Genomic DNA, 19,997 nt, shown 5'->3' with positions numbered 1-19,997 from the left:
CCTCCGCTCTCTCCGCTTCCATCGCTGCTGCTTGGGAACACGGCCATCGTGTTCCCACCTTGATCTCCCGACGACGTTACTATCGCTCATTACTCATGCAAAATAATACTTAGGCTAATAACCTAGGATTAGTGTTTCTCAATATATAGAGAGAGGGAGGGAGAAGTGGACACTTAACGCTATCTGACCTGTCAACAAGGAAATAACATCTCAACCGAGAAAATCAATACCACCGACGGGGACCCATTTCAGTGGGCTGCCGAGGAGAGGCCCGGCAGCTGCTATTTAGGAAAAGGTGCAACTCACGGCTATTAGGGTCTGTAACAGCTCTACGGTACAATCTCTGAACCAGGTCTGGTGCTCCCCCTGATCTCCCAGCCACCCCGAGCCTGATTGGCTCTCACCCAGTTGCTCCCCGGAGGCCTCTCCGGGAGGGAGGCAGTGGGGCGGAGGGACGGACGGACGGACGGGCCGGATCCCACCTGTTTGGTCTGTGCCTGGGTGACGGGCTACTTCCTGGGTGAGGGGGAAAACCAAGCCCGGCCACTAGAGGGCGACACCGCTCCAAGATCAGGAGCTCAGGGGGCAACTCCCCCAACCCACCCCCTCCCCACCCCACCCACCTCTCCCAGGTAAGTTTTGGTCTGCGTGTTGCTAAACTCCAGTCCTGGCTTCCTGGATAATTTCCCACTCAGAATGCAATGCCACACAGGTAGGGATTTTCAACGTTTAAAAAAGAAAAAACCACCCTAAAAATCGATAGTCCTGCAACCCTGAGACGGCGTCATCATCCCTAGAAGGATGGGTCACCCCCTCCCAACTGCCAGCCTGACTCTCTTCATCCCAGCCCCAGTGCCAGTTTTGAGTCAAGGCTCCTCCGGGTCCTCTCCCTCAGCCCGGGCTGCGGGGATAAAGGGAAGACCCAGAGAGGAGGTTCGGGGAATTGACTTTTTTTGATGAAACGCCTAAGAATTGTGTCTTCCAGCCCCAGATCTCCCCGGTGGCAGAGAAATCCCCCAGAGGCCTGACCGCCCGGACCAAACGAGGCCAAAATAACTAGAGGCAAAGCCAGGGTCGGCCCCGACCCGCTCAGCCCCCGCCTCCTCCCCGCCTTGGTTTGGATCCGTTTTGGTCGCCAGTCGGATCCCAGGGGACAGCGGGACAACCGTCAGCTAAAGGAGACAGGTGAGCAGGGCGAATCGGGACGCTATCTGGGGGAGGGGGCGGATAGGTGCGAGCGATCCCCCCTACCCTGCACCTCTAAACCGAGGGGAGTCTCTAGGATCAGCTCGGGAAACGCCTGTAAACGGGAAGATGGAGGACGTTGGATCTGAGGGCAGGGGACTAGAAAGCTAAGGGGGAGAGGCCCTCCCCGGCCCAGAACCAGGAAGGGACACGAGCGCGAAGCCTGGGTCCCGGGCCCCGAGGCCTGCTCCGCCGGGGGAGATGAACCGGGCTCTCGGACGGAGCCTCGGCTTTCCCGGTCTACCCTGACCCCCTCCGGGGCCGGTCCAGGAGGAAGAGGTGCCCGGGGCGCGGCAAAATCCCCGGGGAGCCTTCCCGGACCCCTCTCGGCCAAATCGCCCCGGCGGAGGGGGAGACCCGAGAGGCTGGTGGGGGGCCCGCCTGGAAACCCCAAAAAAGGAAGAACGGCGGCCACGCGTCAGAGGAACCAACGTCGCCCCGCGGGAGCCCGCCGGCCCACGGCCCCGGCCCGACACCTACTGGGGGCCCGAGGCCTGCAGGGGGCTGTCCGTGTGCAAAGCCGCGGGGGCCGGCGGGGCCTTCTGCTTCTGGGACTCCAGCTCGGCCGCTTTCTGCAGGGCCACTTCGACCAGCAGCTGGAAACCGCTGAAGTCCTCGCCGCAGAGCTCCGGGGGCGTGGGAGGGGGCGTGTTGAAGAGTCCGCTGGTGGGGCTGCCCGCCTCGGCCCTGGCCAGCAGGGCGAGCGTGCCGGCCGGGCCGCCGGGGAGCCTGGGGGTCTCCGGGGGCTTCTCCCGGTCGGCCGTGGGCCCGGGGAGGCCGGGCGCCAGCGGGCGGGGGGAGGCGCAGAGCCCCGGCGGGCACACGGCCCCCGGCGGCCCCTTGGAGGGGAGGCCGAGGGGCGGCGGCACCACCAGCAGGCCGGGGCTGGCCCCCCGGGCCGGGGGCACGTCCGACGCCTTGCCGCCCCGGCGGGAGATGGTGAACTGGTTCGGGTCTTTGCCGTCTTTCCTCAGCATGTCCGGGAGGAGCCGGCGCCGGGCGTTGATGAACCAGTTGCAGATCTGGAATGAGAGCACCGGGGTTCCCGTCGGTGGCCCTGCGCCCCAGGGGTGCTACCTTCCCGCTGTGGGTGCTACCCTCACCAAGCCCTGCCCAGTCCCACCAGCGCCTCACCCCTATACAGCTTCAACACATCCTATCGATTGATCCACCCACCCACCCATCCATCCACCCAACCTCCCACCCATCCAACCATCCACCCACCTATCCCAGACACTAGGCCCGGACTGCCTTCCCGGTCCAGCCTGACAGACACCCCGCAGATCCCAGAAGTAGCCTCAAGTGACCCAGGCCATTGGCCACCCATCTGCCCTAGCCCCCAGACCCTCTGCCCTCCCACTTGGGCGGCTGAAAGTCCAGCTGGCCAGTCCCCTCCCACCGGCCCAATAAGGGGACAGTTTGTGCTGGTGAATAGAGTGTGGGCCTGGGAGTCAGGAGACCTGGGTTCTAATCCCAGCCCCGCCCCCGGTCTGCGGCCTGACCCTGGGGAAGTTCCTTAATCCCTTCGGACCTCCGTCTCCTCGCCTGGGGACCAAATGGGGATAAGGTAGATCGGGAAGCCCGAGAGGACTAGGGGCTGTTTTTAATCGGATGATGTCATATCTACCTAGTGCCTACCACAGAACAAGTGTTTAACAGATACCACAATGAATCAACAGCGGGCAGAGAAACCAGGGCCACCGGCCCGCAGAGCCAGAGATAAAGGAAAGCCACTTCCTTTTCCCTCCCCCTTCAGATGGGCAGCAGAAGCAGCATGGCACAGTGGATAGAGCACGGGCCTAGGAGTCAGAAGGTCATGGGTTCTAAATCCGGCTCCGCCGCTCGTCTGCGGTGTGACTCCGGGCCAGTCGCTTCACTTCTCTGGGCCCTAGTTATCTCGTCTGTAAAATGGGGATTGAGACCGTGAGCCCCATGTGGGACAAGGAACTGTGTCCAACCCGATTTGCTTGTATCCATCTCAGCAGTTCGTTCAGTGCCTGGCACATGATAAGTGCTTAACAAATACTTAACATTGTTATTATTATTATTAATTATGGGCCCTGGGTCCCTGGCCCGACCGGAGGAGGGTGACAGGGTGAAGGTCTGGCCGGGACTCTCACCGTGCCCTCCCCATCTCTCGGAGCAAGGGAGAACACGGGGGTGGGGAGAACTCTGGATAAAAGTAGCAAGGATCAGGGGAAGAGGAAGAGAAGGAGGAAGAGGAGGAGGAGGAGGGGAGACCAGGAGAAGCAGGTGGGGACAGCAGCAGGTACAGAACTGCCACGACAGCAGTGCTGTGTCCCCAGTCTCGGGCTGCATGGTGCACAACTGAGACCACGTAAGGCCAAGTCTCCTGCACCCACAGGGTGGCACCTCTCCCGCCGGGTCAAGCTGCAACATCTCCAGCTGGCAAAACCCGACAAGACAGCCGGTTTGTCGCTTCCTCTGGAAACCGATTAAAGGTGTCCGGAGCCGACAAGGCGTGCCCTTCCTCCGGCGGCCCAGCTCCGGACAGACCAACCACCAACATCACCGGTGCGTTCACTGGCCCGAGGGCTGTGGCTGGACGACGCATCCAAGAAGGTCAGAGTCCTGGCCCGCTCGTCAGCCCACCCGGAGAGCTTTTGCCCCACCCCACTGTGGCACAGAGAGGGCAAGCCGGGCGCACTGCAGAACCGAAGACCACACTCAACCGCCGAACTCACGTCAGCCAGGTTTACCAGGGGCCCAGCGGGCGGGCCGGAGGGCTCGGCTAGTTCCACCTCTCTGAGTCTTCGCACGCTCGCCTAGGCTGCCGGGGGTATATGCAGGGCAAGGACCATCGGCTTGGCAGTAGCAGGACGGGGAGTAAGCCAGGGCCCTGCAGCCCGCTGGGACCTCGCTTTTCCTCCTCGGACAAGGTACCTTCCTTCCTTCCTCTCAGAAGCAGAGCGGGCAAGGCTCTGGTCACACCCCGCCTCACCTTCCTCCACCTTGGAGCCTCTCTTTCCCCCCGGGGGAGAAATACCACCCAGATGGCCCAGGGCAGGAGAAGAGTTAAACTCATGGACTTCATCCTGCAAAGGGTGATGCTGTTCACTTCCCGCTGCTGAAACAATCCCCTCCTGCACTGGGCAAAATCAGGGACTCTGGTTCCTAACTGGAGAGCAAAACTCCTTCCTATCAATCCCAGGAACGAAACTGTCACGTGGAAACAGACTGAATAATCAACCTGGCCAAAAAAGTCTAATTGTTTACCGGACTCGGTCCTTTCTTTCCTTTTTTTTTCCTTTTTAATGGAATTTGTTTAAGCGCTTTCTACTTCGAAGCTCTGGGGTAGAAACAAGCTAACCAGGTTGGACAGAGTCCCTGTTCCAAATGGGACTCACAGTCTCCCATTTTACAGATGAGGGAACTGAGGCCCAGAAAAGTGAGGTGTTTGCCCAAGTTCACTCAGCACAGAAGTGATGGAGCTGGATTAGAAACCATGTCCTTCCGACTCCCAGGACCGTACTCTATCCACTAGCCCATGCTGCTTGTCACAATGGAGTCATCAGAGAAGCAGTCGGGCCTAGTGGAAAGAGCCCAGGAGTGGGAGGCAAGAGTTCCCTGACTGCCGTCTGCCACTAGACAACTTTACTGTGACTCAGTTTTCTTCTCATCTGGTTAAATGGGGCTAAGATGCCGGTTCTCCTGCCAGCAGCGACTGTGTAGTAGCTGCTTATACACTGTACCTACCCCAGCGCTTGGCATAGCATAAGCGCATAACAAACACCACGATTCTCATTATTTCCCTCTCGTGCCCACGAAGCAGTTTTTTTGGCTGCTGAAGGGGTCGGGGAGAAACAAGAGCCTTCCGGAGGCCAGAGCCACAATGACAGTTTGAGTCGGGCTACGGGGAAATCTAAACTCGTTCGAAAGAAGGAAGTCTCATCCCCCTTGCTCTCCAGGGAAGGCCAGTTCCCTAGGTCCGACAGAAGAACCTTCTCCTTCCCCAACCCCAGACGGCCACACTCCCCTCCCCCTCCCCCAGCCCAGCAACCCCCAACCAGCTGGGCTTTGTCTGGGAAGAACTGCGCCCTGAGACCCTGGGGAAGCAGCGCCTAGCGGCCTTGGAGTCAGGGGACCTGGGTTCTAATCCTGACTCCAGAAATTGCCTGCTGGGTGACTTTGGCCAAGTCACTTCACTTCTTTGGGCCTCAATTTTCTCCTCTGTGAAATGGTGATACAGTTGTCCCTCCTACTTAGACTGTGAGCCCCATGTGGGCCCCACGGGACCCGATCACCTTGTCCTCACCCCAATTAAGCACTTAACAAATTCCACAGTTATTACTACCAGCCACAGCCATCTCCCCCAAACTGGGGTCCAAAAGTGCAGGCTTCTCCTGCTGCCTGAGGAAGGAGTGAGGGAACGGAGTTAAGGGGCGTAAAATGCCCCCGGCAGCACACAGGAAAACAGGAAAACGCTGCTCCCTCAGGCACCAGCACCAGCCCTGGGTCTGGCCGTCCCTGCTAACAAGTCAATGCAGGCAGAGGTGCGTTACTAGGGGAAGCAGCACGGCCTAGTGGATAGCTCACCGGCCTGGGAGTCAGAAGGACCTGGGTTCTGATACCGAATCCCCAACTTGTCTGCTGTGTGACCCTGAGTGAATCACTTCACTTTTCTGAGTCTCAGTTACCTCATCTGTAAAACAGGGATTAAGACTGTGAGCCCTATGTGGGACAAGGACTGTGTCCAACCTGATTAGCTTGCATCTACCCCGGGTTAGAACAGTGCTTGAGACACAGTAAGCACTTAACGAATACCATCTTATTTTCTTCTGACTTGGGCCCGAGCTCCGGTCCCTCAGGAGGCTGTGATTCTTGGGTGGTCTTAGAAACTCTAGCCCGGGGGCTCAAGGGCTCAGGGACTCAGGGGCTTGGGACAGGGGCATTTGCCCGGAGACCAATGAAGCAGAGCGCACCCAGAGAAAGAAAGTAATTCCAAGCCTCCCACGCTGGCCTGAGATCACAAAACAATTCCTGGGCCAGAGAACTAGGGTGACCACGGGTCTGGTTTTCGGCTGGCCTGTCCCCTGTCCAGCGAGGGTATGGAACCAGACCCTCACGGGTCCTTTTCTTCCGGATTCAGCGCCGAGCCTCCCTCCACCGCGGCTCCTGCCGCCGAGTTCCGATGCTCTGACGTGACGGTGAGTTCTTCCAGACCTGGCTGAGTTCTTCCGGCTCCTCTGAAGCAGGTGGGTGGAGTCGGTTCCTCCAGGCAAACGCTCAAGGACCCGGCCAAACTCGAGCGTACTTCCCCAAAAGGGCGGCGACAATGACATCACGTCACACTTTGAGCAGGAGCGATGTGACGTCCCTTCTGCTTTGGGCAGGGGCGATGTGTGACGTCCCTTGTGCCTCCTTACCCAGAAGCCCTGTGGGGTCTGTCAGCAGCCTCACTCCTGAGATCCTTCGCTCCTACCCTGGATTTGGAGGGAGCAGAAATCTCGCAAACTCAGAGGCCCTGAAGGCAGGCTTTGCTTTAAATGTGTCCCCAGGCCTTCCCCAGGCTTCTGATCCCGTGAGGAGAAGCATCGGGGGCTGTGGGGTGGGGACCCCCCCTTTCTGGGGGGATCCCATTTGGAGAGATGGACTTGCATGGGGCAGGAGGACGGTGATCCCAGGTGATCTCTTTTTTCAATCAAAAATCTCTCTGTGCTAGATCAGCAGCTGGGGACAATAAAAAGACTCACTGCTAATGTCTCTGGCGTGGAAGTCTGGATCATCTTTTAACCCTGCAAAGCGCTTTGGGCCTCTCTGAGAAAACAGTTCCAGAATAGGCAGGGATGAAGAGGTGAAAACAACCAAGCCTGGCTGGTCCACCCCCGGGTCGGTTAAGTCAGTTAAATTAAGGGGGGTGCTGCATAATGTAGGCCAGCCCAAGCCTCTCGGCAGAAACGACAACAGCAAACGTTAGACAACCGCAAGACGCCGGTGAAGAAAACTCCGGGACTGAGGTACAGACGGCCGCTGGGCAAGGCAGGAGATGAGCACTGTGGGCCAAGGTCAGCTGGACTCCTCCTCCTCCACTGGTTCTCTCTTTGACCCCAGAAGTCGACCACAGCATCCCCTTACTCCGCCAGCACGCCAGGATCCTCACAAACCCACGTCAACCCCAGTGAGGGGCAGTGAGGGGCCGAAACCTCCCCCAAGAGGGCAAGCTAAGTGAAGATGTTACCTTCATCTCATTCCTCCAAAAGCTTCACAAGGACAGGGCACGAGGGAGATCCAGGGGGGCTCAGAAACTCTAGCCCATATCCCCAACAGGAAGTTCACCTCCCTCACATCCCTCTGCTTCTCATCCCCGGAGAGTCAGCATTCCCTCTACCCCAGATGGAATAGGTCCTCCCCGGCGATGCTCAGAGGGAAAGACCAAATCAGGGCCAGAAACCGGGGCTCCTCAAGCCAATAACACCCACCGGGGGGCTTTCAGTCACTTGTCTAGCCTGTCATTTCTACTCCTCTAAGAAAAGACTCTGCCTTCCTGAAAACAAAAGGGGTGAAAAATAATAAAAACTGCAGTATTTGTTAAGTGCTTACCATACGCCAGGCACTCTACTAAGCGCCAGAGTGGCTACGAGCCATTCGGGTTGGACAAAATCCCTGACCTATATGGGGCTCGGAGTCTTAATCCCCATTATACAGATAAGGAAACTGAGGCACAGAGAAATTAAGTGACTTGCCCAAGGTCACAGAGCAGACAAGTGGTGGAGTCAGGATTACGACCCATGTCCTTCTGACTCCCAGGCCCGTACTCTATCCGCTAGTCCTCGCTGCTTCTCAAATGCTAAAAATAACCCTATGGGGTCTTATCTGACCAAGCTGGAGAAGACTTGAAGGGATTTTAGCTCCCTTCCAGGTCCGAGCCTTTGCCAGGTGGAATAAAACTGATGTTGTTCCAAGTCATTTGGAAATGCATTAAACTCGCACGCTAACAAAGCCCTAAACGGGAGCTCTTGGTGTGAGTCGAGCATTTTCACCGTTGCTACTGAATAATTTCTTCTGACTACAGAAAGCCAGGCTAAACAAGCGGCTTCAGAGACCCTAAGTTAACTGTCATTAATTGATTTATTTTGGATGTCCATACTGTCTTTCCTCTGAAAACCACAACTGCTACTTCTCCAGGACCCTGATCCTAATCGATCAAAAATTAATCATGAGGCGACCACCAAATTACCAACACCCCCGACCACACCCTTACAGGTTCTGTGAGCCCCACGTGGGACAGGGACTGTGTCCAACCTTATTAACTTGTATCTACCCCAGCGCATAGAACAGTGCTTGGCACAGAGTAAGCGTTTGACAAGTACCAGAATTATTATTATTAGTGTTTCCTCCAAGGCATCCATTTCCAGCACTGCTGTCACCTGTACAACTCTGCCGCCTTTCTGAACCGCCTCGAGGTGATGATGACGACGATGACTGTGCTATTGGTTACGCACTTACTACGTGTCAGGGACTGTATTATGCGCTGGGGTAGATGCAAGATAACTCGGTTGGTCACAGTCCCTGACCCACACAGGGCTGACAGTCTTAATCCCCATTTTACGATGAGGTAATTAAGACATAGAGAGGTTAAGTGACTTGCCCAAGGTCACACAGCAGACAAGTGGTGGAGCAGGAATTAGAACCCAGGTCCTTCTGACTTCCAGTGGCCCGGGCTGTTTTCCACCCCATCCAGTAACATCCCTCATAACTGAGCACAGCTGGATAACCAGGTGGCCATAAGCTGCCGAGACATCCCCCTTTGGATGATAATAATGATAATGTTGGTATTTGTTAAGTGCTTACTATGTGCAGAGCACTGTTCTAAGCACTGGGGTAGATACAGGGTAATCAGGTTGCCCCACGTGAGGCTCACAGTCTTCACCCCCATTTTGCAGATGAGGTAACTGAGGCACAGAGAAGTTAAGTGACTTGCCCACAGTCACATAGCTGACAAGTGGCAGAGCCTGGATTCAAACCCATGACCTCTGACTCCCAAGCCTGGGCTCTTCCCACTGAGTCACACTGCCTCAGCCTCCCGGACACCCTCTGGAGAGACTGAGCCATGGGCTGGCCCAAGAACGGAAAGGAAAAGCAAAACTAAGCTTAAAAAAACAACACTAAACAGACCGGGTGTTTATGCCTCTGCCAAGCCTCCTGAAGCTCCAGTCGAGCAATGCCAAGGCCACCCAAATCCTCCCTAAGTCATGTCCCAAACCACTTATTTCCGAACCACCCTAGTAAAATGGCAAGTCCTGTTACTGGGAGGAAAAAAAAGTGAAAATCTGAATTTGGGTAAAAAAGACCCCAAGTAAAATGTGGGACAGGTTCCTACCAACCCCATTTAACAGATGGGAAAAACTTAGGCTCAGAGAGGCTGGCGGGGAGGCCTTACCTACGGTGACCCAGCAAGTCAGTTGGGAACTGAGGACAGAATGCCAACTCTTAAGCTCCCACCCTGGTTTTCTCCATACCAGGCTTAAAGCCGGATCTACCCACCCCCTCCTTGGAAATCCCAAGATTCCCACCACTGAGCTGCCCTCCCCCGGTTGGTTCCCTCTCCGTTTGACAGCCCTATCCGTTACGGCATTTGTTCAGCGCTTAGCATGTGCTAAGCGCTGGGGTAGACACAGGTTGGCCACAGCCCCTGTTCCCCACAGAGCTCCCAGGCTAAGTAGGAGGGAGAACAAGTCAACTGACCCCCATGGCAGCTGAGAGCAACCCAAGGATGAACAAAGATGCCGAGAACGACAACAGAGCGCCCTGTAAGTTCAGTCGCTGCCGGTCCACCGCCAGCTTCCCCGTGGCGTGACGGTTGAAAACGTTGGAGCCGGGGTGGGGGGCTGTTGAGAGACGGGGGGCTGAACAGTGTCGACGGCTTCAGCCCCCCTGGTATCTTTAAAGGCCGAGCTTTTGGCCCTCGCTCCGGATGGCGCGCCCTCCCCCCTCCCCGCCAACTCCCCGTGCCCCCCCAACTCACCTGCAGCACGGACAAGCTGGTCTGCCCCGAGAGGCTCAGCTTCTCCTGCTCCGAGGGGTAGGCGTTGAAGCGGTGCTCGTAGAGCCAGTCTCGAAGGATCTTCACCGACTCCTTGGGCAGGTTCCCTCTCCTCTTCCTCTTGCTGGCCTGGGAGAAGTCCAGCGAAGAGAGGCCTTCCTCCTCCCCCAGGTCACTGTCCGACATGGCGGGCGCCTCCGGGGTCCTCTCCTGACACAAGCCTGGATGAAGGAAAGGTGGCGCGCGTCACCGCAAAGGCCCCAATCCCCTTTGTCCAAGCAGCGCCCACCCCGGCCTTGACCTCCAGCCCAACAGCCCCCCTCTGGGGGTCGGGGGACGGCGAACTGACACGCTCAGAGAGACAGGCAGGGAAAGGAATCAGGGATCCCTCGCTCCCAGCTCAAAACACTTCCCACTGTTCCCTCCTCACAATGCTAAGTCCCAAGAAGACTCAGCATGTGGGACAGGGACTGTGTCCGACCGGATTAATCTGAAACCGCCCCAGCGCTCAGAACGGGCCTCGACACACAGTAAGCGCTTAACGGATACTATTACCACGATGAGAAGACACAGCACCGCACGACTCTGCTCTCCCTCAAAAGAATTGTTTTTTGAGGTGGGTAAAGAGTTAAAGTGTCCCGAGCCCACCCCCTCCCCTCCTCCTCCTCCAATCCTTTTACTGTTTAAATATCTGGACAAAGTGGATACATACCACCAAGGCCACACAAAGCAAAACTCTATTGCCCTGCGGCCTTTAAAATCCTCTCCAAAGGGAAGCTGGCTTTCCTAGGGTTTGCACCGCTACGTCTCCTTCTCTTTTTACCGTGTGTTTGCGCCATAAAAACGTTAAGTGCAAAGCAAGTCTGATTTTACATCGGTAAACGGGAGTTAGGCTCCAGGTGGCCGTTCGGCCCAAGCTCACCAGAGCCTGTCCTGGTTTCAGGACACTCGGCTGTGGGGGGGCATGTGCAGGGTGTGTTTGGGTCCTGGGAACCCTGCTGGGGCCCAGGAGTCAAGGTGGAATGGCTGCATGTCCATGTAGCTCTAATAACAATAGCAGTACTTGATAAGCGCCTTCTATGAGCCAAGCACTCTACTAAGTACTAGGGTAGATACAAGACAATCAGGCCCCTCATGGGGCTCTTAGTCTAAGTAGGAGCCAGGAAAGGTATTGAATCCCTATTCTGCAGGTGACGGAACTGAGGCACAGAGAAGTTGAGTGAGTTGCCCAAGGTCACAAAGGCAGACAAGTGGCAGAGCCAGGATTAGAACCCAGGTCCTCTGGCTCCCAGGCCTGTGCTCTTTCCAAAAGGCCACACTGCTTCTTTGCCCAAGCCAAGCGTCAGGAAGCTCAGCTGAGCGATCCATCAATCCATGGTATTTCTTGAGCGCTTACTGTATGCAGAGCACTGTACTAAGTCCAGTCTCTGGGCTCTGTCGGTTCAGGTGCTTGTCTTTAGGTTGTGTTAGTATTTTGTTCCATCTCTCCTTAGGCAATTGCCTCCAGGCCCCTCTCCCCCTTTTGAATTTTAGATTGTGCACCCCCACAGCAAAGAACAGGGACTGTGATGGGGGCAATTCTCAGCTGCATGTTCTCTCAGTGCTTAATACAATGCTCTGCACACAGTAAGCACTTAATAAATACTATTACTACTGCTATACTACTACTACTATTTCTCCTGGATGACGTTCAGGAAGGATTTGAGCAGCATTTGTTACGGATCCAGGTGGCTTGACACCCATGCTGCAAAAGAGAGGGCTCGGGCTTATTTGACGCTGGTTCTCAGATCCCAGCTGATATAGCAATGCCAGCAGACTCACCAGCGTTCTGTCCAGCCCTCAGGGGCCTAAACTCTTCCCAAACCCAAGGGGAGTCACATCATCACCACCAACCCCTCCCCGGCCCCGGCTCCCCGGAATGTGCGTCTGGCCGGCTCTCCTGAGATACCAGGGCCAAGTCTGCCCAAATCCTTCCAGACGGCGCTGAAAACCAGGTATCTCTGGCTCACCCCCACAACAATGTAATTTCTTTATTTAAATGACGTGGGAATCTGTGCTGAAAAGACACTGGAGAAGGAAGGACAGTCACTGATGCATATTTCTGCAGGAGTTTCCCCTCCCGCCATCTCTCCCATTTGCAAAATGGGGAGGAGGCAGCAGGGAAGTGTTCAGAGCCGCAGGTATTCCTGGGACTCCTAGCCCCAGCAGTACAATACATACTTTAAAAAGGGTTTGTATTTGCCGAGGGCCAGCCCCAGGAATCTGGCGGCCTCAGGGCTCGTCAATGCCCCTTCTTTGTCCCAGGGGTCTCATCCACAGTCCTTTGGGCCCCCATTAGGAAGAAGGCTCCCCCCGCCCCAAACCACCGGTGGTTCCACCCCTGGAAACCTTTATTTAATCCCAGTCCCAGGAATCTCCATTGTGCCAAACTGTCCCTGAGGAATCCCTGGTCTGGTAAGCCAAAGCCCCCGATGAATTATTATTATTATTATTATTATTATTATTCTGTTAAGCGTTTACTGAGTGCCAGGCACTTACAACGTACCAGACACTGTACTAAGGGCTGGGGTGGATAGAGCAAACTGGATTGGACACAATCCCTGTCCCACATGGGGCTCACAGTCTCAATCCCCATTTTACAGATGAGGGAACTGAGGCCCAAAGAAGTTAAGTGACTTGCCCAAGGTCACGCAGCAGACAAGGGTCACAGCGGGCATCAAAACCCATGACCCAAGGTGCACCCAAAGCCACAGATCCACCCGTAACTAGACATCTCTCCCCACCCTCCATACCTCCCCTGCAAAACCCAAGCTCATTACAGTGCAAAGCCCTTCTCCCTCTCCCACGAGAGAAGTGGCAAGCCTTCCTCTTGGGCTTTAAGGAAAAGAGAAAAAAGGGGAAAAGGAAGCTGTAGGCAGCTCTGGGAGCAACGCAGGACACCCAGGGAAATCTGACACTCAGGGCTCTAGAGAGAAGCAGCGAGGCTTAGTACAAAGAGCCAGGGCTTGGGAGTAAGAAGTCGTGAGTTCTAATCCTGGACCCGCCACTTATCAGCTGTGTGACTTGGGGCAAGTCACTTCACCTCTCTGTGCCTCGGTTTTCTCATCTGAAAAACGGGGATGAAGACTGTGAGCCCCAAGTGGGACAATCCGATTGCCTTGTATCTACCCCAGCGCTCAGAGCGGTGTTTGGCACACAGTAAGCACTTAACAATTGCCACTGATATTATTATTATTCGGGCGGCCAACTCTAGAGGGAAAAGGCTGCAGAGGTTTTATTAGATGCATCCAATCCTTCTCTTCCTCCGGTCCGGTCCACCACCTCCTGCCAGGCTGTGGGACCCACGGGGCCTCCTGCAGAGGAGAAAAGTTCCCGGCCTCCCTGCCCGGGACAACAAGCCCCCCGAATGGCCTCACCGAGCTCCTCCCTCCCACTTGCAAAAGCATTTATTCTATTCCCTTTGCGGGAAAGCCCCGCTCCCACCGGGAATAGGAAATCTCAGTGACAAGGGACAGGTGGGCCTTCAGTCCTCCGCTGGGCTGTGCCAGGCTAAGGGAGATGGCATCTAATCACAGCCTGGGCCCTGGACAGGGGAGGGGAAGACAGAGACACTGAGAGGCACAGAGAGGCACAGACAGAGATGCACCGATTCAGATCCGCGGGGGAGTTTTGTGGGTGTGTGTAAGAAATGAACGTATCCACAGCCTGGGGCTGTGGGGAAGAGAGAGTGTGAGAGTGTGTGTGTAAAAGAAAGAAAAAGTTCATATCCAGAGCCGTGTGTGTGTAAGAAAGAAAGAAAAAGTTCATATCCAGAGCAGGGGGTGGGGAAAGTGTGTGTGTATGTGTGTGTATGAAAAAAGGTGTGTGTGTTTGTAAGAAAGAAAAAGGTGTGTGTAAGAAAGAAAATGCACATAACCAGACCCGGGGGCGGGAGGAGGGAGTCGTGTTTGTGTATGTGTGTGCGCGTGTATAAAAAAGTAAATGCACTTAATCCGGAGCCAGGGGGAAAAGAGGGGTCGATGTGTGTGTGTACGAAAGAAAAAGTTCATAACCAGAGCGGGGGGAGGGGGTTGTGCAGTGTGTGTGAGTCTGTGAACGCGTATCCGAAGCCGGGCAAATGTGTGTGTGTGATTGTAAGAAAGAAAGAAAATGCACGGACCCGAAGCCGGGGGAAGAGTGTGTCTGAGTGTAAGAAAGAAAGTGCACCGATCAGAAAGAGTGTGTGTGTGGTGTGTAGTGTGGCGGGGTGAGAAAACGCCTCCAGAGTAGGGGGGGAAGTGTGTGTGTGAGTGCATGTGCCCTGCCCGCCCCCCTGCCCCCCTTGGGCTGCCCGCTTTGTGTTTGAAAAAGTCCTGGCGGGGGAGGGGGCCGGGCTTTGCTCCCTCCGCCTTTAAAATCCGTTTCCCTTCCCCTCCCCCGGCCCGGCCTGGGCCTTTCCCCTCCCTCCCTCGTTGTAGCGCGGCCTCCTCCTCCATGTTTGCTGCCCGGGACCATCCGCAGGCCCCTGCACAACGCGCGTCCCCTCCCCCGCAACGCGGTCCGGTCCTGGGGTGGGGGGTGGGTGGGGGGTCCGGGGGCTGGGGGCTGGGGACGCCGGGGTCCCTCCCTCGCCCAAAGTTTCAGCCTCTCCCCGGGAGTGACAGATGCCTGCAGACAAGAGTTTTCTTTGTTCCAAAAGAAAGAGGAACTTTGGGCCACCCCCCTCCCCATCTCACCAACACCCCCCCCCCGTCCCCAGCTGTCACTTTACCCGCTCCCCCCGACGACACAACACTCACACACTCACAAACACACTCAGATCCCCCTCCCCCCAAACACACACACACACACAGACGCTTTGTTTAAAGCGGGGAGAAAGTTCCCAACGTGCACTTTTGAAACCAAACAAAAACAAACGGATCCTCAAACTCCATCCCCGCCCGACTCCCCAGAAAACAAAAAAAGGGGGCAAAACATTGCCCGAAGGGATCAAAGGGGGGGGGCCCTCGATGTTGCACGTGTGCGTGTCTCCAAAATGGGGGGGTGAGAAAAGTTGGAGGTCGAAAATAAGTTGGAACAAAAGGCTCTGCCACGGCCTCGAGATGCAAAGTCCGGGCGGTCTGTTTGCTTTCTTTTTTGGCTCCTTGGCTTTCGAGGAGACGACCCCCCACCCAAATTTCGGCAGGGAATTTTTGCCCCCGGTTTTTTAGGCTTGCCCGCGCTCTGGATTTTTGCACGCCGAGGCCCCCCCACCCCCGCAAATCGCCCCCTCCCGCTTTCTGCACGCACGTTGTAGGCCTCCCCCTCCCCGGGGCTTGAAAAGCAAACTTTTGGGGGGCTGTGGGGGGGTGGGGGAAGGGGGGGAGACTCACTTTTCCGGGCCGCTTTCATGTCCACGTTGCCCTCCCTTTCCCCCCACCCTCCCCACGTCCAATCCGGGCTCGGGGGGCGGGGGTCTGTCCGGCGGTGGGTCGGTGGGTCCGTCGGCCTCCCAAGCCGCGGTTGAATGGGCCCCAGCTACCTGACACACGGTCTGACAGCTCAAAGTTGGAAACCACCTCTGCCGCTGACGTCAGATCCCTTCTCGCCCCCCCCTTCCCTCCCCCCCCCCAAAGCCCCTCCCCGGGAGGATCAAGGGGGGAGACCAGTTTGGGGGAGGAGAAACGCCCACCCCCTTCCCTCCGCCCCAGTTAGGTGGAGGGTGGGAGGAGGAGAGAGCCCAGGGGTGATGGCGGGGGGGGGGGGGGGGGGGGAGTGGGACACAAATGCACACATGCACCCGCGTGCACACGCTCTCACCCACGTGCACACATGCACACACGCACAGGCACACATCCCCCTCCCCGGGGGTCGGGACAAAGCAAGTGCGGTTGGAGCCCCCAGGCTGACAAGCGAATTGTACTGTCCAAGCGCTTAGCACAGTGTTCTGCACACAGTAAGCGCTCGATAAATACGATTGAATGAATGATGGGAGAGGTAAAAAAAAAGACGAGAGAACCCCCACCCCCAAACACAGACACACACAGACACACACACCCACCAGGGCCCTCTTTGGAGCTGGAGGTTGTTTTTCTTGCAAAGTTTGATGGCAGGTAGGAAAGCCTGACAGTCCCCCGCTACCCCGACTTCGGGCCAGCCTCTTCCTGTTTTTTTCCCCAGACTAGGGTCCCCGCGGGGATTTTAAGGGGAAAAGTCAACATTGAAGCCCCCCGCCCCACAACCTCTAACTTCTCTCTCCAACTTCCCATCGGCCTCCTTCCCCTCTTCGATCCAGATCTCTCTTTCCGACTTTCTCCCTGCCTTGCATTTGCTCCTCATCCCAGTCAAACCCCCCCCCCTCCACCCCCCGGAACCTCCTTTTCGTTCAAACACATTCGGGTCTCCCCATCTTTAAAAATCCTTCTTGACCCCTAACTCCCCTTCCCGGTACCATCCCACCTCCAATCACCCATATATATTTAAATTTCCCTTCGTTTGCCTCTTTCTGTCATCCTCCACCTGACTCCACACTGCTGAAGTCAGTGACGACCCCTCTTCCTTACACCCCACCCCACAAAAAAAGACCCTCTTTCCTCTCCACCCCATCCCCATAGCCAAGTCCAGAAGGAGATGGTGAAAAAGCAAACCCAGCTTTGGTAGGGGAAGCCTCAAGAGGTTTTTAGGGGTGATTCAGACCCTCTCCCTGAACCCCTCTTTTTCCCCAGAAGGCTTGCTCAGCCGGTCAGTCAGTTGTGTTTATTGAGAACTTACTGTGTACAGAGCACTGTACTAAGCGCTGGGGAGAGTATGACACATACCCTGCTCACAACGAGAGTGTCAGAATGTGACTTGGTGCAGGACCGCCCCCCCCCCCACACACTACCCTCCCCCACCCCCAATCCCTGCCATCATCACTGTGGCGTACAGTAATTCACTTTAGGGATGAACCCCTACTTGAACTCTGATTATAAGAGTCCAAACAGACTCCTCCAGAAGGTGTTAAACTGATCTGGGAGAAGGGCGGGTGGCGGGAGGTGTTAACTCACTAGCAAATTTGTTGGATTCACACTAGGCAAAGTGAAGGGTTCGTTTGCATTTTGGAGAAAAGCTTGAATAGCACCATTATGGATGGATCTTTGCAGGGGTCTTACTCACTTCCAGGGAGCTTGGTTAAACACCACTGGCATTTTTTCCTTAGTGGGATCCAGGCATAGGAGAGGGGGAAGTGAACTCTGCCTATCTTCAAGTCAGACTGGGTTGGTAGGACTGATAATCAAACAGCTCCAGCTCCCCTGATCTATCAGTCAATTAGGTTATTAATTGAGCACTTATTGTGGGCAGAGCACTGTACTAAGCACTGGGTAGGGCACAATACAATAGGGAGGGTAGACAGGATCCCTGCCCTCATGACCTTACTCAAAGGGTTCTAATTTACAAATACTTCCGACGGACACTGGGCTATTTAACTAAACCCTCCTGAAAATGAGCAGTACTTCCCAATGACGGTGCCTTTCGGTAACCCCTGATAGAAGCCCAGTGCCCAGTAAAAAATATATTTATTAACATTCCTGCCCATAGTTTGGTTTCTATTCAAACACCCCGCCCCCAATTTCTTTTAGGCTCTTGAGCTAGGTACTCAGGGTAATCTGCATAATTGCAATAGGCCATTACAATTTATACTCCAATGGCAATTGACAACATCATTTACATGACACTTTGTATTTTTGCAAGGTGGGTTGCTACACCACAGCCACCTATTAACTTGGATTTTGTGTCTTTCGGGACCAGACTCCCCAGAGGACGACTCCAGGCCCCCGAGCAAATACCACCTGAGGTAGAGTGTGAAGCGGGGAGGAATGGGTGGACTTCTGGAAGCTAACTGAATATGGAGAAACTGAGAGATGGGGGTGCTTCAGCGAAGGGATTGGGTGGAATAAACCCAGTGTGCCGTTCCCCTGCTGGCAGTTTTGAAGGTTGGCGGTCTCCTGGGTTTGGCTCACAAAATGGCTGCTTACTGGAGCAGCCATTTTAGGAGGGAGTTGTGGCACCAGGCCTCTCTTGGAGCCAGATTGTCACGGACTCATAGGACCATGGAATCTGAGGCCCGGAAGGTCACTGGTAAAGGCACCTCATCCTCATTTAGGCTAAACCCTTGGGGAGTTTGACATGTCCTACCCACCCGCTTCTCAGTCCCTCAACACGCCTTTAACTTGGGAAGAGGAGGCAAGTTATTGGTGGAGGAGCGGATGGAGAGGTGGAAATGGGTCAGAGGGGATAAAGAGAGGGAGAGGAGGTGGTGCTTTTCACTACAGCCATCCTAACTTAGTCCATTCTCCTGCCTCAAGTCAGTCCTCCACCTAAGACCCTCCTAGGCCGGTGAGGATATCCCTTCTGGAGGTAAAGATCTCCAGGAAAGGGGTTTCCATAACCTCCCTCGTTGATCCAGGCCACTGCCAGGATAGTCCTCTGTCAAGAAAATTTTTCCTGATAGCTAACCTAAATCCCTCTTGCTGCAAGTGTAATCGAGCGGAAGTACTGATTGAGCACTTGCTGCCCGCAGAGTGCTGTAAAGTCTCGTACTGACCTAAGGGGAGCTCTGGTAGCTGTATAATCTGACACTGGGCAGAGGCAACAGGATTGCACAGAGTATGCCACTGGGGTCCACGCCTGATAGTGTCAGGCCAAGAGGATGAAGTAAAGGCTTTACTGGGCCACAGGGTGCCTCCTCGCTCCAGATCTTGGGTTCAACTGGATTCTGGAGGAGATTGGGGATGTGTGAAGAGGCTAGGCTACTCTCCGGTTTCCAGGACAGCCTAGAGAATCTTAAGGCAATTCAGTCTCCTGCCCATCCAAATTCAGGAGGTGCCTGGAAAGCTGGGAATTCTCTGGGGCAAGTGAACATGCATTTCATAATTCCACAGATGAAATTTTTAAGCCAAGCCATCCAGGGGTCCTTGTGAAAGGGCTTTGGCCAGCTAGAAGCTAGCATTCTGTGGTCACTTCTCTGATTATCTCCCCATTCCCCACTTTCCCTTCCACCTATATTCAAGAGCCACTCCCACCCCCAACTTTCTCCCACCCACCTCAATCCTCTCCCACCCATCTCCTCTTTGCCTACCCAAAAACTGCTTTCATATTCTCCATCATCGTGTTATCACTTGTTGTTTTTTAATGCCATTTGTTAGGACCTTTCTGTTAGGACCTTACTATGTGTCAGGCACGGTACTAAGTGCTGAGGTAGATGCGAGCTAATCAGGCTGGACGTGATCCTCGTCCCACCTGGGACTCACAGTTTTGATCCCTTATTTTACAGATGAGGTAACTGAGATGTAGAGAAGTAAAGTGACTTGCCCGAGGTCACATAGAAGACACGTGGAGGAGCCAAATTAGAACTCAGATCCTTCTGACTCCCAGGCCTCCCCGCTTCTCGACCTTTTTGATGCCTCCTTGCTTTCTCTTTCTCCTCTACTCTTTTTGTGCCTGTCCCCTGTTTTATTTCTTTCCCTCATTTCTTCCCTCCCCATGCACACTGTATGACGTGGGAATGGGCTTCCCTGAACAATTACTGGAGAGGAGACAGGGAAGGAGGCCCTTCACCAGAGAGGGAAACAGACAAGCCGGCCGATGAACAGGAGAAAGCCTTAAGGAAATGTATCTGAATGAGGAAGTTATACAGTCTCCATAACAGTGGGGTGAAACCCGGGAGCAGAAGTCTTGCCTCGATCTCTATCTTTCTCCCCTGGCCAATGGCCGGCTGAGTCACCGTCTCAGGACTCCAGCTCCCAACACA

The 19,997-nt window shown here is 55.2% G+C and overlaps 1 protein-coding gene across 1 annotated transcript; it reads right to left on the bottom strand.

Annotated features, from left to right (window-relative positions):
* Positions 1-609: 609 nt before the first annotated feature.
* On the bottom strand, positions 610-15,811 carry TGIF2 (TGFB induced factor homeobox 2). The gene is made up of 3 exons (XM_029071256.2): positions 15,601-15,811; positions 10,232-10,470; positions 610-2,267 (listed from the first exon to the last, which is right to left on the bottom strand). Exons 1-3 carry the CDS (start codon positions 15,617-15,619, stop codon positions 1,722-1,724), a joined length of 804 nt encoding a protein of 267 aa, XP_028927089.1. The 5' UTR covers positions 15,620-15,811; the 3' UTR covers positions 610-1,721.
* Between the last annotated feature and the right edge of the window lie 4,186 nt (positions 15,812-19,997).

This window comes from Ornithorhynchus anatinus, chromosome 8 (assembly GCF_004115215.2).
Source record: "Ornithorhynchus anatinus isolate Pmale09 chromosome 8, mOrnAna1.pri.v4, whole genome shotgun sequence".
Taxonomy (NCBI): domain Eukaryota; kingdom Metazoa; phylum Chordata; class Mammalia; order Monotremata; family Ornithorhynchidae; genus Ornithorhynchus; species Ornithorhynchus anatinus.
The sequence above is the reverse complement of the archived record's forward strand: the minus strand, read 5'-3'. Positions and strand labels throughout refer to the sequence as shown.